Consider the following 15,442-nt stretch of genomic DNA (forward strand, 5'->3'; position numbering starts at 1 on the left):
TATTAGGGGAGTGAGGGATGGGGGGGGCAGCCTATATATTAGGGGAGTGAGGGATGGGGGGGCAGCCTATATATTAGGGGAGTGAGGGATGGGGGGGCAGCCTATATATTAGGGGAGTGAGGGATGGGGGGGGCAGCCTAAATATTAGGGGAGCAGCCTATATATTAGGGGAGTGAGGGATGGGGGGGGCAGCCTATATATTAGGGGAGTGAGGGATGGGGGGGGCAGCCTATATATTAGGGGAGTGAGGGATGGGGGGGGCAGCCTATATATTAGGGGAGTGAGGGATGGGGGGGCAGCCTATATATTAGGGGAGTGAGGGATGGGGGGGCAGCCTATATATTAGGGAAGTGAGGGATGGTGGCAGCCTAAATATTAGGGTAATGAGGGATGGGGGGGCAGCCTATATATTAGGGTAATGAGGGATGGGGGGGCAGCCTATATATTAGGGGAGTGAGGGATGGGGGGCAGCCTATATATTAGGGGAGTAAGGCATGGGGGGGGCAGCCTATATATTAGGGGGGTAAGGCATGGGGGGCAGCCTATATATTAGGGGAGTAAGGCATGGGGGGGCAGCCTATAGATTAGGGGAGTGAGGCATGGGGGGCAGCCTATAGATTAGGGGAGTGAGGCATGGGGGCAGCCTATAGATTAGGGGAGTGAGGCATGGGGGCAGCCTATAGATTAGGGGAGTGAGGCATGGGGGCAGCCTATAGATTAGGGGAGTGAGGCATGGGGGGGCAGCCTATATATTAGGGGAGTAAGGCATGGGGGGGGCAGCCTATAGATTAGGAGAGTGAGGCATGGGGGGCAGCCTATAGATTAGGGGAGTGAGGCATGGGGGGGCAGCCTATAGATTAGGAGAGTGAGGCATGGGGGGGCAGCCTATAGATTAGGCAAGTAAGGCATGGGGGGCAGCCTATAGATTAGGCAAGTGAGGCATGGGGGGGCAACCTATAGATTAGGCAAGTGAGGCATGGGGGGGCTAAATGAAGAGTCAGCAAGGAGCACGGGCAGCAAGGAGCAGGGGCAGCAAGGGTCTGCAAGTAGCAGAAAGGGACAGAAGGAGCTCAAAGGTAAAGGAGCAGAAAGAATCAGAAGGAGCACAAAGGTAAAGTTGAAGAAGGAGCAGAAATGGACAGCAAGGAGCACAAAGCTAAAGTAGGAGAAGGAGCAGAAAGGGTCTGCAAGGAGCAGAAAGGAATCTGAATGAGAAAGGAGCAGAAGGGCGCAAAATAAGCAGAAAGGAGCAGAAAGGTAAAGGAGCAGAAGGAGCCAAATATGGAAGACAGTGTCAGAAGAAAAAGAAGACTGTCAAATGAAGGAGAAGAAAAGGAGATTGGAGCAGGAAGGAAAAATGAACTGAACCCTCCACTTTTTTCTGGACACCACATCATAAGGCTTTGGTACCTGGGCCTGGCAGGGAAACTCTGGACTTTCTCATCTCCCCAGGTAAAAAAAAATATCGTGTTAATATGTTCACTTTTATTTACTGAGTGTCAGGGAGCAAAGAGTGCCGCTGGGTAGGGGTGTTGCTGATTGGATAGAGCGGTCAGCTGGCACTCTAAGCCAATCAGTAGCTCCCCATTCATAAAAAAGTTTAAAAAAATTATAAACCGGGAACTAGCGATTGGCTTAGAGCGTCAACTGTCAACTCTAGCCAATCAGCGGCACCTGACGTCAATCTGCACTTCCTGACACTCCGTTTCAGATGACGAATACCACTGAGGGACCTGAAACTGGAGGAAGCATTTGGGGTTAAACCATTTGAGAGCGGTTTAACCCCTTAAAGGAAAGAGCACCTAGGGGCTTCCTGGCATCATAGCATTTTCATTTAGATGAAGTTGTTATGGTGACCAGAATGTTCCTTTAATTTGCTTAAAGGAACACTATAGTGTCAGGAATACAAACATGTATTCCTGACACCATAGTTGTGAAAACGCTATTCACCCTGGCTTTATGTGATAATCACTATGCTCCTCCCCTTCATGACACTGTCAAAAAGGGGCCAAGCATAGATGTCCTTACAATTATGCCCCCCCCCTGGAAAAATTCCTGCGGACGCCCATGTACCCCTCGCATTTTTGTAAATATTTTATTATATCTTTTCATGTGAAAACACTGAAGAAATGACACTCTGCTACAATATAAAGTAGTATAACAGTGTAAACCGTTGGCAACAAAAGTGAGCACACCCCTAAGTGGAAGTGTCCAAATTGGGCCCAATTAGTCATCTTCCCTCCCCGGTGTCATATGACTCAATAGTGTTACAAGCTCTCAGGTGTGAATAGAGAGCAAGTGTGTTAAATTTGGTGTTATCGCTCACACACTAGGCTATACGAAGATTGCCAAGGCCATGAAACTGAGCTGCAGCACAGTGGGCAAGACCATACAGTGGTTTCCACAGAACAGGTTCCACTCAGAACTGCCCTCGCCATGGTCGACCAAAGAAGTTGAATGCACGTGCTCAGCGTCATATCCAGAGGTTGTCTTGGCAAAACAGACATATGAGTGCTGCCTGCATTGCTTCAAAGGTTGAAGGGGTGGGGGGGTCAGCCTGTCAGTGCTCAGACCATACGCTGCACACTGCATCAGATTGGTCTGCATGGCTGTCGTCCCAGATTATGCACAAGAAAGCCAGCAGTTTGCTAAAGACAAGCAGACTAAGGACATGGATTACTGGAACCATGTCCTGTGGTCCAATGAGACCAAGATAAACTTATTAGGTTCAAATGGTGTCAAGCGTGTGTGGTGGCAACCAGGTGACGAGTACAAAGACAAGTGTGTCTTGCCTACAGTCAAGCATGGTGGTGGGAGTGTCATGGTCTGGGCCTGCATGAGTGCTGCCAGCACTGGGAAGCTACAGTTCATTGAGAGAACCATGAATGCCAACATGTACTGTGACATACTGAAGCAGAGCACTATCCCCTCCCTTCAGAGACTAAGCCGTAGGGCAGTTTTCCAACATGATAACAACCCCAAACACACCTCCAAGACGACCATTGCCTTGCTAAAGAAGCTGAAGGTAAAGGCGATGGACTGGCCAACCATGTCTCCAGACCTAAACCCTATTGAGCATCCTCAAATGGAAGGTGGGGGAGCGCAAGGTCTCAACCATCCATTAGTTTGTGATTTCATCATGGAGGAGTGGAAGAGAACTCCAGTGGCAACCTGTGAAGCTCTGGTGAACTCCATGTCCATGAGGTTTAAGGCAGTGCTGGAAAATAATGGTGGCCACCCAAAATATTGAAACTTTGGGCCCAATGTGGACATCTCCACTTAGGGGTGTACACACTTTTGTTGCCAACGGTTTACACATTGATGGCTGTGTGTGGAGTTATTTTGAGGGAACAGCAAATTTACACTGTTATACAGGCTGTACACTTACTACTTTACATTGTAGCATAGTATCATTTCTTCAGTGTTGTCACATGAAAAGATATAATAAAATATTTACAAAAATGTGAGGGTGTACTTTGTGAGATACTGTATATATATATATATATATAATTAAAAATTATTCACTGTGGGGCACACAATGGAGTTCATTACCATGTTAACCACACCCCTTTTTTCTATTTTGCAGAATTAATAATGGGTTAATAACCATGCATATCTAGTCTGGATGTATTAAAGAGGAAGACATACACACTTTAAGCTTAAGACCAGGGATGGAGCAGAATATATGGACCAATTGATTCATATATGGTATAAAATTTGGTTCTTAGCACTGAAAGCCACAAACCATACCCCCAAGAAGCTAGGGTTCATGGCTCACCTTCTGATGCATGGCAATCATTCTTTGGTAGTTTGGGACACAAAGGGGCATTATACGGAGGTATTTCATGGGGGTATCTTTTGGAGCCTCTTCCTGGTCCATGGAGACTGCTCTCAGAGTTACCCCTTTCTACAGGGAAGAGACCGAAGAAAAATGTGTTGTTACTGTCACCATGTAGTCAGAGGGAGTATTGTCTACAACACTATTCTGCCTTTGGCAATGCGGACACAGGACAATGCTCTTACCTGGTAGATATCGTTCATTTTCATAAGATGTGGTCTGCTCTGGAAGGTTCGGTGTGAAGGGTTGGTTTCCAAATAAATTCTCACTGCGCATATTTCGGCAAAGCTTCTCCAGAAAGCGAAGGACATAACCGATACTATTTACTGCAGGCAAGTTTAGAGTATGTTGTTCTCTTTCAAACACAGCTATGAAAGAACATTAATGTTCATTAAACGTTGTCCTGCTGTTAAACGTAGACTTCTTTCATACTGAAAAAGTTGTATGTATGGAGAAACAGTAGGTGTTAGGTGTTAAAAGCCATGTCTTTTTGAAAAGACAGGTAGATCGATCATGAAGATACATTAGAAGGTATAGGAGCTGCTGTTAGAACTGGTAATATTTGAGAAACAAGGGAATCACTTAAAATATTTCATGGTGCAAATAGAAAACGTGTATTGTATTTATTCTCACCAGAGATAATTTCTCCACCATGTCCATGTTTCAGGAAGCTGAAGACTGTTTTCTGGTGGTATGCACAGTCTATGCACGCCTGAACTGCCTGCTGTAGGACCACCGATGCCCTTGCTGGACCAAAGTGATCCGGAAGATGCTGGACCTTTTTCCTGTCCAGGTGAGGGCCCGAATCTCCATTCTTGTTCAGATAAATGCAAACTAGAGAAGAGGGTTGACATGTTTCAATATATTCAGTAACACTAAAGATTTAGCATCAGAAAAAAATACTGCTTTTCATGTGATTAGATATTTTAGTCTTTGGAATGTATGAATAAGATCAGGTCACCAGTTAAATGTGATGGGTTAATTCATGAGTGGGAATACCTGTGGGGGCCTGCATGGCTGCACAAGGAATGGTTGCTGCATCCTGTGGCACTGTGCTGGTATCTGGTTCTGGTGTACTGTTAGTGGGGGATGTCGGTACCTGGTTAAGCAATAGTCGGGGCTTCCTCTGAACAAAGAAAACACATTAATAATGATGATCACATACTAAGCCTAATAGTCATTAAAATATTACAGTTTGCTGTTGTGAAATATGAACTTCTTGCAAGGCACTACCTGCTCATAGCTTAAGTTCATCGTAAGATCTTTTACAGTGTATTCTTGCATGGTGTGCTGATTCTGACTTGTATAACCACATTTGTTTTATTTTTGCATGAGAGAGCCTGAACAGTAGCCACAAGAAGTTTAATTAATGAAAAAACATTAAGGAACCTACTCGGCAAAGGAAAATAAGCCACGTCTGCTCTTAGCTTGCCAAGTAGTTTATTTGACATATCAAATTATACAAGACTGCTGTATGTGGTTTGTATTAATTTTACTACTGCAGTTGAAAAAATGGGTTCAGTAAAACTTGTTGAGTTTTCCCAACCAGTTGGTGGTCATTTGCAGCAAAAACCTGAAATTTGAAACATATATTTCTAAATAAGATCATATGCCTTACCTTGCTTCCAGGCTTTGGGCCTCTCTTTTTTGGAAAACGGAAAGGTTCACACAGTTTTGGAGATGAATTTGTAAGTTGGTGGACAAGAGCCTTTGGTAGCTGACCCTTCTTCCTGCCTGGCTTTCGACGTCTGCGCCCAGGCAGAGCTGGCAATATATTTTTAGGACCACGCATCAGAGCAGTTGCAATACCTGCAGCAGGTAGGGGGCTCTTTGGAATGGAAGCTGAAGGGATAAAAAAAAGTTTAACATTCAAAAGGGTGGTGGCAGATTTGTTTGACAATCATTGAAAATTATGTTTACGCTCTAGAATTCATGGTCATAACCAATGTTTTTTTTTTTTATTGCCAACAAGTGAAGGATGAAGATTTTCTGTCAAATCAAGTACCTTTGGTCCCAGGTGGCTGCAGATTGTCACCAGTTAGGGAGCACCAGCCTACAGGAAATATGTCACGCGAGTCATACCGACACCAGTAATCAAAAGCTCCTCTCCAGCCATCAAATGTCACGAGGATCTCACTACCCCTAACTTCCCCAATAGTGGCAGGGCAGATAAAATGGGGATTCTTTCTGTCAACGGCCTCCAACTTCATCCCCATCTCAAAGTGATTCTGAGGTGGCGAGGGAGGCTCCTGCAAATGATAAGCATCTCTTTGATTTATATAGTGACATTCTCTACATAAAGAATATTACAAGAATTATAGAGCAAATACCATTATTGGGTTTGTACCTTGTGAAAGATTTTGGCAGGTGCCATCTCGGCTCCATTTAGAGTTTTCAAAAGGAACATTGGCCATGAAGAGGCATTGAGCCTGAAACCTGAGCACAGTAATGGGAGATTATACACTGACTATATATATATATATATATATATACACATGTCACTATACATAAGAATTGCTGTGTACCATACATATGATAAAACAATGCCAAACTTTATGTAGCCACGCAGTACTGAGGTTGTTGATTTGTAAAATGTTTAAGTGGAAGTATTGATTAAGATTAATTTCTATCTAGAACGAATACAATGACAATAGAATACAATGGATTGCATGAAAATGCTAATTGGTTAATATTACACCAATATTTAATACACTGTCAAAAAATTCACAACTTTATGTAGAAAAGTAGCCAATTTAGTAATGGAAATGTTGAACTCCCAGCATCAAGATGTGCTAGCATGCCATACTGTTGATTCTGATGGCATGCACTGATGGGAAACAGCTATTGATGGTGTCAATGATTGTGGTCTCTCAAATCAATTGTAACAGAGTTCTTTCAGACTGATTTGGGGTTATCGGCAAAATCAACAGAGATAGCTCATTTATGGGGTAGAAATGTTAGTGTAACTTAATTCCCTAATTTAGCAGTTAGGATTTTCTTTGAATCATCCCACATTTATTCATCTTGGAATGTCAAAGTGAAACTTGGTCATGTTAGAATTACTTCTCTTAGTTTAGACACCCGTACAAAGTTGTCTAGTATGTGAAAGCATTATTTGTACAGACTACTTCCACAGCCTGGTAATGTCCAAACACAGAAAATAAAACATCCTGACCAGAAGCTGGGCCGGCTATCCTTCTAGCAAAGCACTTACTCTCTAATTTCTGTAAATGCCCACACAAATTAATTGAAACCAACAGTTTTCGGTCTTGTTATTATTTTGCATATTGCATAAACCAGGAGTTCCAAATAACTTCTGTCACTCTCCCATTCTATCTATCCTCTATTTGGGGTAGAAAGTCAATTGATTAACCAGAAGGGGCCCAGTGGACTACTTCCCTCACCTCATGTGTTCTGTGGGGAATATTTCATTTTGTTTCCCCATTCTATTAATAAGGGAGGGGCACACATTACTATGTAGTTCTAGCATAGTCAACTGCTCTACACATCATGCTCTGCTACTTCATAGTCATCCATAACCTGACATACAGGTAGGCAGGTGGTATGTTCTTGCATTCTACACTCCTCCGTAGTAATGAAACTGACTTAAAATGTTATGCACCTTCTCAACAATAAATGTGCTGATAATCACTGGATACCCACTGAGAGAAATGTTTTTGAAAAGTACATATCTCAAACAAATGTATTAAATGTAACAAATTAATATATGTATCCCTGACTCACAATCTATATATGTAAATTCACATGGAAACTATGCACAACATGGTTTCAATAAACAGAATGCTTTTTTTTTCTGGAAAAATATTCATTTGTGAAGAGAAAGCAGGGTCTCACCTAATGGTGGCTGTAACATCCCTCCACTTTTCTCACATGTTCCGATGGGTTGAATCTCTGATGAGTCCACGAGTCTCCAGAAGTCATTTTTGTTGTCACTACCATCAAGCCGCAGCCTGAGCCGAGCTCCTGTGAGGCCTACTACAGAAGCAATGCAGGTGGAAGTAGTGTTTCTTGGATCCTGAGCTTCCAATTTCATCCCGATCTTGTAATCATTGGATGGTGGAGAGCATGACTGGAGAGTGTGAGAGAGGAACAGCCATTGGCCTAGATTAGTGGTAGAAAGTTTAGTATTCATTAGCACCAATTTACAGGAATAGACAATAAGGAGTGCATAGCCTTGATAATGTTTGATCAATCTTTTTTTGAACATTAGAAGCTATAAATGGACGCTGGTCCCTTGGGTCAGAAAGGGAAGCACTCCCTAGTTTCTGTTGTGAGGTCTGTACAATAAAATTAAATCCACACTTTTATCCTGCAACTAGGCACCTCCATCTTGGCTCCCTGATATAGATAGATAGAGATAGATATATATATATATATATATATATATATAGACCATTTCTGCTATTGAACATATTTAGAATAAAAGGAGCACCCGAAACAACGTTTCAGATCTCCTCGTTTGCATTGTGTTCCCTCCCTGGCTGTGAACTGGATTGTGAGGTCACTTGCTAAATCATTTTATATAAATTTTAAACAAAAATTAAAAGGGATAGGAAATGGGAACTTCACCTCACACAGATGGTAACCGCGAGAAATGGAAACTTTTGAACTATTAATTTGTTACTTGAAATGTAAGACATACTAAATTGAAAGTATTTAGTGTTTGGTTGGTTCTACCACACTGGTGTATGCAGAGGAGATAAGGTGACATTTGATTCTCAGCATCACATATTGACTGTTTCTTTTTTAATGCATTACATGAATGGGCTTAATTTTGGGGTTTTGTGAATATGCCTAGGGTGGGATGTCACAATGCCTTGCACCATCTCTTCTCTTACCTGTCTAAAGCAGTGAGGGGGTGCTGGCTGGGAACCAGTTTCCTTAAGGTATTTTTCCCAACTGAAGTGGCCTAAAAAGGAACATGTCAAATTATTATACACACACATAGATACATATTATATATTCATATACGCAGGAGATAAACACATATTAAACAATATCCTAGCGTTACAAATATACTATTTATGGGAAGGCATGTACTAACCTTCATTCCTATTTTGGAACATAGCCGTTAAAAGCAGTTTAAACTTCACTTTACTTTAATGTGCAATTTAAATTAAAAAGAGACTATCTGTAAAATTAAAGAGAGGAGGGCAGCACAACGTGGCTTTAACGGCTGGTAGAACCTGAACATGTCTGGAAACTTACCGGTATATCTTGGAAAATATTTAGTCCACAAGATTCTACAAAATATTACGCTATAGTCACCAAAGCTACTACAGCTTAATGTAGTGGTTCTGGTATCTATAGTCTGTCCCTGCAGCCTTTTCATAGAAAAGGCAGTGTTTACATTGATGCCAAGGAACAACTGTAGTGACTGCCACTAGAGGTGCTTCCTGGGAGAATCAGCCAGTGAGGCATGGAATTCCAAACAAATAGGTATAGCACAGGCCATGAAAGAGGAGTGAGATAAAGTAATGAAAGGAGAAGAGAGTGTCCAATAGTGGACAGAAGAAAGAGGGCTGGTGTGAAAGTGTTTGCGAGATAAGAGCAGAGATAGAGGAGATAGATGGGTGCTGTGTTAGAGCTTGGTAGGCAAGGGTCAGGACTTTTATTCTGGAATTAATGAGACTGACAATGTGGGGAAGCAGATGATGAACAACACGTTTGGGTCTAATATTATTATATGAAGACTATGGGAGAGGAGGATAGCGGTAGGCAGGCTATTCCATAGGAAGGGAGCCACCCGGGAAAAATCCTGCAAGCGTGAGTTGGCCATACGGGTGCAAGCAGCGGACAGGAGGTCACGGGCAGAGCGGAGAGACCGAGAAGGGACATACCTATGGATCTGTAAAGAGATAAGAGGGGCTAGAATTGTTCAGTGCTTTATAGGTTTGTGTTAGCACTTTGAATTGACTCCTATAGGATACAGGAAGCCAATGTAAGGACTGACAGAGGCGTGAGAGGACCAACTAGAGAGAAAAATAAGTCTGGCGGCAGCATTCATTACAGACTGTAGCGGGGTAATACAGTTTTTGGGAAGACCAATTAGGAGAGGGTTACAATAATCCATGCGCGAAATTACTAGAGCATGGACAAGCTCCTTGGTAGCATCTTGTGTAAGAAAGGGGCGGATGCAGGCTATATTTTTCGGATATAATCTACAGGATTTGGCAACACACTGGATGTGAGGCTCAAAGGTGAGGCCGAAATTAAGTATGACGCCAAGAAAGCGTGCTTGCAAGGAATGACTGATGTGGACACCACTAACTTCAAGTGAGAGCGAAAGACGAGGATCAGTATTAGGAGAAGGAAAGACAAGGAGCTTAGTTTTAGAGAGATTGAGTTTCAGCAAGCAGTGACACGTTGCAGGACAGCAGGGGAGATGTCCGGGGAGGAGATATATATCTGGGCGGCATTAATGTACAGGTGGTAGAGGAATCCAAATGAGGTGATAAGTTTGCCAAGAGAGGCAGTATAAAGAGAAAATAGAAGGGGACCAAGGGCAGCACCTTGGGGGACTCCAACCGGGACAGGACAAGAGGAGGAGGTATCATCATCTGAATGAGTGTTGGGAGAGATATAAGGAAAACCACAGATATAAAGTGATTGAAGAGTATGAAGAAGGAGACCATTATCAACAGTGTCAAAGGCAGCAGAGAATTAGTATGGAGTAGTGGCCTTTGAATTTAGCTGCGATTAGGTCGTTAGTAACTTTGATAAGGGTCTCAGTAGAGTGGAGGGGGCGGAAGCCAGATTGAAGAGGGTTAAGGAGAGAGTTGGAATTGAGGAAATGAGACACACGGGTAAAGGCAAGTCTTTCCAGAAGCTTTGAGGAAAAAGGGAGCAGGGATATGGGACAATAGTTAGAGGGGAGGATGGGTCAAGAGATTTTTTTTTTTCCGGATAGGTACTACAGTGGCATGTTTAAGGGCAGCAGGGACAAGGTCAGAAGAGAGAGAGAGAGCAGTTGAGGATGTGTGTTAAGGAAGGCACAAGACAAGGGGAGAGAGATCTGATAAGGTGAGATGGGACAGGATCGAGAAGCACAGCCACCTCTTGTTCAGTAGCTGTGGAGAAAGTCTGATGGGTAGTAAAGACATGATCCACTAGCAGAAGTGTTCTCTTTACAGGCTTGAGAAAGGATAGATGGCAGAGGGACAGTTATTTCAGTAAGCAGTTATAGTAATTTAGATGGGATATTAGACTTCATATGTGGTTATTAAACACTCAAACACCATGCATATTCCTTCTTGGGAATATGGTGGTCTTCTGGACTCTAAAATAAATTATTCTAATCCCCTAATAACGCTACATAGCAGTTGGGTGAAGGAGCAGATGGACTGCTGTGTTACATGATGACAAAAACCAGATGGATAATGTTGGGTACAAGAAAAATGTTGGCCCGTATTATTTTAATGTCGAATGAGGCAGCCATAATGTATAATACCCAATAAGACAGTGTATATATCTATATCTATATATATAAAAACATTTTTGGGAGGTTTTATTGTTTTCAATGGCACCAAGTCCTCTGAGAAAATGTATTGTTATGTCACTTAATGGTTAATGCTTAGTGCACTGACCAATCCAGTATACACACACAATAACAATTCCTTTGGAAATAAATGTCTTATGATGAGTTTTTTTTTTTTTTTTTTTTAAAGTAATTAGTATTATCATTAGTATTATCATTGACAGACAACAAAGTTGAAAAACACAAGACATAAAGAAAGATTACATTACTTAAACAATTGAGTAAATTAAAGTTTACTCAGAAATGCAGACACTAACTTTTTTGAGATTTTGGCAGTTTGGTGAAGCTTAAAGGAACACTAACATGTATTGCTGACCCTATAGTGTTAAAAACACCATCTAGTCCCCCTGGGCTCCCAAAATATAGTAAAATTGTATCTTTCCAGTCTGTTGGTGCCAGCTCTGCCCCTGATCTGCCTCCTTGGCTGACATAATCAGAAGTGAGGATTTCAGCCCATCACAATGCTTTCCCATAGGAAATTCTGTCAGTCAATTCTGTTGAGGACAGCCAAGGAGGCAATGCATCTATAGGTCAGTGCTAAACGGTGTGCAGTACTGCCTCCACGAAGCACCTCTAGTAGCCATCTGAGGAATGGCCACTGGAGGTGTCCCTAGGCTGTAATGTAAACACTGCCTTTTCTATGAAAAGGCAGTTTTTACTGCAAAAAGCCTGCAGGGTCTTGTAACATCCACCAGAACAACGACATTAAGCTGTATTTGTTCTGGTGACTATAGTGTCCCTTTAGGGAAAACTATAATGTTACGAATACAAAATGGTACTCTTAATACTATAGTGCCTTCTGGTCATATCCACCTCAGCACATAAAGGGTTAAAGACCCTTTAAAATCACTTACTGGATTCCATCACTGCGATCCCTTGACTCTGGGTCACCCTTCGCCTCCTCTCCCGTCATCCGACGAGGGTAATTAAATTGCATGGGAGCAGAGTGCCGTGCACTCATTAAGCCTTCCCCATAGGAAAGCATTACCTCTCTGACACTCGATGCTCTCATGCAAAGAGTGAAGATGTCCAGTATCATTTCATGGAGTCAATCTCTGTGAAATTCAAAGAAGTGCCTAGTTGCTGTCTGGTAAACAGCCACTAGAGGCATACTTTGTACTGCAATGTAAACATTGCTGTTTCTCAAAAACGGTTATATTTTACATTGCAAGACTAAGGGGGACAGGGACACTGTACCCAGACCACTCCAATGAGATGAATTGGTCTGGGTACCTATAGTGTATTTATGGACACCTTTTTAGCTGGAAGTCTAATAGCTACCAAGATTTAGAAGTAAGATCAAAAAGTAATATTCTGAGATATCTGCAACTGATATAATGCACGATGAACATATCTGATTTCTACTTGGGATACACTTAGAAATATTGCTAGTACTTCTGTGGTTTACTGCCTTCATTCATAATTGTAAAGTGCTGTGGAATTTGTTGGAATAATAATAATAATAATAATAATAACAACAAAAAGAGTCAGGCTATAGTTCAGTTGGTGAGTAACATAACAGACATTTTTATTAATGAAAACAAAGATTTATATTTTTTTAACCACCCAAAATCTTAGACCCCATTAAATCTATCTATGGACTCCAAATTAAGAAACCCTGCTTTATATAAATATATTTCATTTTTCAGCCCTTTTCCATGGCAATATTACACCTCAATTAATAAAGAAATCAAGTTTCACACGGCTCGAAAGCAGTATTCCTGTATACTGCATTAATTCAAAACTATTGCCTTATTCTAGATCTATATTTGTACTGGAACACACGGGCGAGCCGCCACCTGGGATTAATCTCTGGAAAAGCTACAGGTATGACATCAATGTTTAGGAGTATTGAATTCATTAACCCTGTACTATGTATATGCTTAATGTCAGTACAAAGGCTGATAATACTGATCTGTAGACACTACACCCAGGAGGTTAATTAAGCAGTTACTACCACAGATAAATCCCTAGATACAACTTTGGAATCTTGCTCACCTGCTGGTAGTCATTTAAGGTAAAGCCTATCCATCTGGCCATAAGGCAAACACCTTTGAATGTCATCGTTCAAATGAATTATAACTATATTTGATCAAGTTTACTGATTATGGAGACATCGAATTGCAATTAACAACGGGCTAATTTATCCTTCGAAAAAATGAAACAAATTAAAATAACTAAAAAAAAAAAAAACACATATGGCTGCATTTCCCTTTATCCTGCTATCCATATTGATATATGCGTATATTATTATACATATATTCACCAGCCGTTTCTTCCTGAAAAATATATTTTGAAACTTATTTCATTACTATTGCATTGCTAGTAAGTCGCCATTGATGTCAGCTGACATTACAGGCATTGCAAAAATGGATGCAAAAGAAAAAAAAAAAAAGGAAGGAAGGAATTAGGAATAAGATACTGAAGTCACACGTTTCATGCAGCAGTACTCTGTATTCTCACCAATGTGGGAAAATAAAATAGTCAGGCAACTTTTGGTAAGTGATGTCAGGGAGGATAGCAATCCACTGCTTTGGCTTATTTTATAAAAGTGTATTTTTCAATAGAAATCTAAACAGATTAAGGAACACTCCAATTAAAAATAAAATGACAGACAGACAAAGTGACTAATCACTCGTGATTTATATCTGCATATAATCTGAATAAAATTAGAGTCCGGAACTGGGTAATTTTGATGGTAACATCTATGATGTTAATCTAAAGATGATGCATTGGGTTTTTTTTTGTATTCCAGGAAGAGGCTTTTTAGTGAAATACATTTACATCTGGATATTTTAAGTAAAAAAAAATATTTGTGACTCAGTTATTTGCTTTAGCTGCACATTCAATCAACTGGATAGATTAGTTACATCTTAAATTATGCTGTAAGTAATATATCAGTCCTGCAGTAAAAAAGGCATTTACAGAGAAGTATTTTTATTTTGGTTTCTATACCTTTTCTTTTTAAGACCGTTTCTTTGTAAGACACTCATTGTAGTGGTTATGATGCTGTGGGTGTTTAGGTGTTGTCCCACAATACCTGCCAAGCCATTTGGACTGGTACCCAAAACCCTACCCTTCAAGGTATTATAGTTTTCCCTACTTGCTGCTCAAGTGTTCGATTAGATTATAAAAGGTCACTATAAGCACTACATCTTATTGCTAACCAATGTTAGCCGGATATGCACATGATAATGTGCGGAACTGCACTTTCCTCAATTGACGTGTCTGCGGATTATGGGGACGTGGATGAGGCCTGGGAGCTGCCTTTCTTTTCCGGGTAAATTTATTATTTTTTTAAAATAAATCATTGGACAGTACCCATAGACTTAAAGCACCATAACTACTAAAATAAACTGCAGTGGTCATGATGCATAGAGTGCCCCATTAATAACAGAATGCAGTTTAATATCTTTTTAGAATGGCTATAACTGCAATGAGTTTTTTTTTTGAATAAAACATTACACTAGCGTACTGAATTGAACATTACACATGCACATTGGATAAACCTTTTCCTATGAGAACTGGACAAAACATTGTGCATAAGCATTAGCCTATGATGGGATGAAGATTAAGCGGCATAATTAAAATTGTAACCTGCAAAAATGAAAAAAAAAAAAAAAAAAAAAATCAGGTGAATTATTAAACTAATTATTTCAGATCATTACAAAGCATGTTTTCTGAGACATTTTCTTCCCAGACATTCATGATTTATAATCATCAATTGCATGTCAGGTTTTAAAAAGGATTCAATAGTGCCAGTATGTTTCTATACTGAATGTTGACCAACTGGGATCCAGCTTAAATTGTCTTTGCAATGGTTAATACTGGGCCCGTAGATTTATTTTTAGGTTTTCCTTGAGAAAGGCACTTTGACATGCCGAAACGTTTTTTTTTTTTAACTTGTGTCCTGTTCTGGTGAGCTATTGATATAAATGTACAATATAAATGTGTATACTCTGTCTAGTTTCTAGCCTTATCACTTCTGGTTTGTGCTTTTATATATTTGATCGGTGTATTGTTACATTGCTTTATAAATAAAGCTG

The 15,442-nt window shown here is 40.8% G+C and overlaps 1 protein-coding gene across 2 annotated transcripts in view; it reads right to left on the reverse strand.

Moving 5' to 3' along the window:
- SCMH1 (Scm polycomb group protein homolog 1) overlaps positions 1 to 15,442 on the reverse strand; it is a 34,462-nt gene that overhangs the window by 4,205 nt on the left and 14,815 nt on the right. Inside the window, exons 3-11 of one of the 2 annotated variants that reach the window (XM_063453869.1) lie at positions 8,698 to 8,768; positions 7,694 to 7,928; positions 6,186 to 6,274; positions 5,844 to 6,087; positions 5,457 to 5,680; positions 4,838 to 4,964; positions 4,472 to 4,672; positions 4,024 to 4,206; positions 3,779 to 3,907 (exon numbers count right to left, since the gene is read on the reverse strand). In XM_063453869.1, coding sequence (XP_063309939.1) covers positions 3,779 to 3,907; positions 4,024 to 4,206; positions 4,472 to 4,672; positions 4,838 to 4,964; positions 5,457 to 5,680; positions 5,844 to 6,087; positions 6,186 to 6,274; positions 7,694 to 7,928; positions 8,698 to 8,768 — 1,503 coding nt within the window. Of the gene's footprint in view, positions 1 to 3,778; positions 3,908 to 4,023; positions 4,207 to 4,471; positions 4,673 to 4,837; positions 4,965 to 5,456; positions 5,681 to 5,843; positions 6,088 to 6,185; positions 6,275 to 7,693; positions 7,961 to 8,697; positions 8,769 to 15,442 lie in introns of both variants that reach the window. The other variant, XM_063453878.1, reaches the window with a different exon arrangement.

This window comes from Pelobates fuscus, chromosome 1, assembly GCF_036172605.1.
Source record: "Pelobates fuscus isolate aPelFus1 chromosome 1, aPelFus1.pri, whole genome shotgun sequence".
Lineage (NCBI taxonomy): Eukaryota > Metazoa > Chordata > Amphibia > Anura > Pelobatidae > Pelobates > Pelobates fuscus.